Source organism: Stegastes partitus, unplaced genomic scaffold, assembly GCF_000690725.1.
Source record: "Stegastes partitus isolate 25-593 unplaced genomic scaffold, Stegastes_partitus-1.0.2 Scaffold184, whole genome shotgun sequence".
NCBI classification, from domain to species: Eukaryota; Metazoa; Chordata; class Actinopteri; family Pomacentridae; genus Stegastes; species Stegastes partitus.
The window spans coordinates 89,841-94,012 of record NW_007577915.1 but is presented as its reverse complement, the minus strand read 5'-3'; the positions used below and the strand labels follow the sequence as shown (position 1 = coordinate 94,012).

Below are 4,172 nucleotides of genomic sequence, written 5' to 3'. Positions count from 1 at the left end.
GACAAACCAAAGGGGAGGTTCAGTGCCACTGAGACGTTCTGATACGCTGACGGTGCCTTCAGGCTGCAGAACCTGCAGTAAATACAGTCAGTGTGTTCTGAAGCTTTAAGTGTTCTGTGTAAGTTCTGGTGGGGCCGGACCCCCCTGCCTGTCGCTGTTCCTCCATTTTTTTAATAGAACCTTCTTTTGTAAAGCCTTCGGCCTCCTGCTGCGTAGGCTTCATGTGGTTCTGTGGTTCTCTGGACCTTCGGATCAGTAGTGAAGCACGAGAGATTCTTCCAGCCGCTGCTAAAGCTGGATCCACAACTTCTGCTCATTATTTTACGTGTCTGCTGTCAGAATCTGTGACGCTGTTTTGGGAAATTTTAGCTTCTTTTTTTTTTATTCACTTTGAAACTTGAGTTTAGTTTCATCCAGATGTTTTATTGCTTAAATACGGATTGTGAGTGATGATGATGATGATGATGATGATGATGAAACAGTCTGAGGTGTAATATTTTCCTAGAGATGAAACCTTTTCTAGTAAACTTCTGGGTGTTTGTAATCACAGGATGTTTTTAATAAAATGGTTGAACTGAAATGGAATGCAGCCTGTTGGTTTGTGTGTTTGAGCAGGAACTCTGCTCAACAAAACGTTTGAGAGAAACCGGTCCTGAGGGACCGTTCATGATCTCCATGTTGGTCTGGAGGACGTCTGCAGGTCTCTGCTGGAGCAGCAGCGGTTAATGGATCAGCTGTCAACGATGAAATTAACCTCAAACTGTTGCAATAATCAATCAGTTTGAGTAATTTTTCAATAGAATCCGTGTAAACTGTAGCTTCAGCTCCTCCAGTGAATGTGTTCTGGTTCTGTTCCTCTGACACTAAACTGAACGGCTCTGGACTGAACCAGACGTTTGAGGAAACTCTGATCCATGTTTTTCACACTTTTCTGACTTTTTAGAGACAAACGTGATCGATTGATCCAGAAAGTCATCCCCAGTGAAGTCCTGGATGGTGCTGCTCTGCGTCTCCCTCCTCGGGTCGGGTCGGTCGACTTGCTGTCAGCGGTTCGGTCGGGTTTTTGTTTTTACAAAGAAAGGATGTTTGATTTGGATCTTTTCTTATTTGAGCCTCTGTGGATCCGACCCATTACAGGAGAGCAGCACTGTTTAGATCAGCTCCACGAAGCACTTGAGCTCTGCACCAGAACCTTAAAGAATCAGACGGGAAGAAGACACTCAGACGGGTTTTGGTGTTTGGATGGAACTACTGAGTTTATTGGCGTTCTGAACGGACCTAAAAGCGCTGCTGCTGCAGAACAGACAGTTTGACAGGATGATGAACAGACTGATGTCAGTACAGTTACGCTGCTGCTGAACCGAGCCAGGACTCTGATGTCCGAATAAATAAACCAGAATCCACACGAGACGTTCAGAGACCTGCTAGTCTACGACACCAAGAGGAGGTCAGAGCTGCGGCGGTGTTAGTTCTGGTTAAGTTCAGCTTTAAAAGCTTTGTCAGTTCAGTGTGTGGATGACTGATGTTCTGGGTCTCAGTGTTCTGACTCTGAGTCGGTTTAACATGTTGGACTTTGTTCTTCACCAACTTCTGCAGCTTTTACAGCAGAATCCGGAACCAAAGTGCAGCTTCTGGGGCAGGTTAAGGTGAAACTGCTGTTTGGTGTAAAGGTGTGACTGTTAGATCCGGGTTCTGTTCAGTCACTCTGCTGCTCGGTTCTGGTTCTGCTTCTTGCGTCTCATACCCTGCAGGTATGAATGGTGACTGTGTTCTTGCACTGCTGGCAGCGGACCGAGCAGCACCAGGAGAACTTGCAGGAGCAGCGCTGCACCACCTCGGCCCGACCCGCCCGGTACCCGGGTCCGCAGCACACCAGCTCACAGCCGTCTGGCGCGAGCCGGGACGTTCCTGTAGGTCAGGAGGAGACGTCACAATCTGACAGGTGAGCTCATTTAGCGACCACCTGCTGCTGCCGGCGGCTGGACTCACCGTTACACCTCCGACCCGCCGTCCCGGGAATCCCGTTGTCCGGGTCCAGGTGGCAGAAGTCCGGGGAGGCGGACAGGTACAGCAGGTCTCTGGCAGCGGGAGGTTTGACCTGCGGGTCCCGAGGAAGCAGCGCTGTCCTGGATCCAATACGGGTCAGCCGGACCTGGAACATGGGCGAAAGAGTTTGAGAGCAGGTTGTGGTTCTGGTGAAGGTTCTTCTCCAGAAGTCAGGTTTTACCTCCGTGGCTCCGTCGAAACGCTCCTTCAGAACCACGCCGACGCGTCGGAACGGAGGCATCACCTTCCAGCAGGTTCTGAGCTCACAGGACCCGGACACGCCGTGACACTTACACTCCACCTGCATGTTGTGGAGGATGGCCTGCAGACGAGAGCAGACGGTCAGAGGGTGGCGGACCTCAGGGCGGAGGTTCGGCCGCGGGTCGTGTCCAACCTTTCTTCCGGCCTCGTTGTTGTGCAGGTTCATCAGAGGCCGTCCTGCCGACAGCCCTTTGGCCCGCTCCGGTTCGTCCACGAAGGTCTGGGAGAAGGCGACGCCGTAGGACAGATTATCACTGCAGCCGGACCACTGGAACCCTGCGGAGAGACAGAGGAGACGGTTCTGTTGGGCCGGTTCTGTTGGAGGTCAATCCTCTGAGGACACCGCACAGGTGACAGCGGCTCATTGGACTCAGGGTTTCGGCTCACGGCTCACCCTCGGGGCTCACCCCCCGAACCTTCCTGTCGCAGCCGCACCGCTCCAGCTCGCCGCGGGTGCACGCCCGGGTCACGGCCACCGCCACCGCCGCCGAGGACAGCGCGTGCACGAAGGCCGCCTCACGAGTGCCTGAAACGAAGCAGACAGAACCGTGAGCGGGACCCCTGCTCAGGTTCGAGCCGGAGCGTCTGTATCCGGGCCAGCGGTACCTTGATTCATCACTCGGCCGAACACGTTGATCCCACGAGGCGTCGTGGAGCAGTTCCAGCGGCGGTTCCGGAACTGGTGCTGACACTGAAGGAGAGACAGAGGATCGGTCAGATCTGGTGCTGACACGCTGAGCACATGGACCGAACCGGGTGTGAAACTAAAGGAATGCTCAGGAAACTCTTTGTAGTGAATTCTTGTTTACCGGATCGCTGCACCGGTTCTGTTGTCTCAGAACCCCGTCATAGAGGATCAAAGAGGAGCTGAGCTCTATTTTTATGGATCGGTACCATTTATTCATGTTAACAAACAAACAAGTAAAACTGTGTGTAAAGGTTCCGGTAATGTTCCGGTACCAGCTGCTTCTGGTTTTTGGATTCAGACAAAGTTCAGGTTGGTAGAAACAGAACACGAGTCAGAACCAGCGCTGTTTCAACAGAACAGGTGATAGAACGCTGGAGGAACAGCAACAGAACCGACCATGGCTCTATGACCCGTCAGAGCTCCCATGATGCTCTCTGATTGGAGTGTTATTGTCCTGCGCACAGCAGGAGGTTCTACCTCACAATCAGAACAACAAGAAACAACCAGAAGCACCAACACAGTGTTCAGTGTTATGAATATGTGCAGTGTGTGTGTGTGTGTGAGCGGTTCTGCTCCTACCTCCTCCACCACCATCTCGGCCGCCTTCCGAACCGACTCCATCACCTCCCCCCGAGCCCTGCACACCCCCACCTGACCCGGAGTCAGACCCCTGAGCCGGGCGCAGGGGGCGGAACCGGACACTGGCCTGGACCGGGGCAGCCTCGCCAGGGAGCTGCCACACAAACAGAACCACAGGGTCAGAACCACAGAATTGGACCCAGAGGGCAGATAGCGGATGAAGAGGCGGAGGGAAGAGAAAAGGTCAGCAGCAGCAGCAGACAAAGAGCTGAGATTTAGAGACGTGTCAGCGTCTGTAAAAGTTACAGCCGGACAAACAAACTCCTCCCAGAACTCACAGCCAGTTGGTTGCCATGGAGGGGTGGGTTGCCCATAGCAACAGGAGGAGGAGTGGTGCCGAGAGATTGACAGCGGAGACAGTTGGCATCAGACTGTCCGTCCGTCCGTCCGTCAGGCTGATCTGTGGACAGCAGGAGGAGGTCCGTCTGCAGGTCTGCTGTGGTTCGGTTCAGTCTGGGGATGATCCCCGCATATCTGTCAGAACACACAGAACACAGAACCATGGAGAACCGATCCAAACACATAAAAAGGGAGAGCC

The 4,172-nt window shown here is 53.3% G+C and overlaps 1 protein-coding gene across 1 annotated transcript; it reads right to left on the bottom strand.

The window, feature by feature from the left end:
- Positions 1-1,229: 1,229 nt before the first annotated feature.
- On the bottom strand, positions 1,230-4,001 carry wnt4b (wingless-type MMTV integration site family, member 4b). Its single transcript, XM_008280157.1, has 8 exons — positions 3,913-4,001; positions 3,575-3,728; positions 2,914-2,998; positions 2,702-2,833; positions 2,441-2,583; positions 2,228-2,368; positions 1,990-2,152; positions 1,230-1,908 (listed from the first exon to the last, which is right to left on the bottom strand). Exons 1-8 carry the CDS (start codon positions 3,999-4,001, stop codon positions 1,739-1,741), a joined length of 1,077 nt encoding a protein of 358 aa, XP_008278379.1. The 3' UTR covers positions 1,230-1,738.
- Positions 4,002-4,172: the final 171 nt, after the last annotated feature.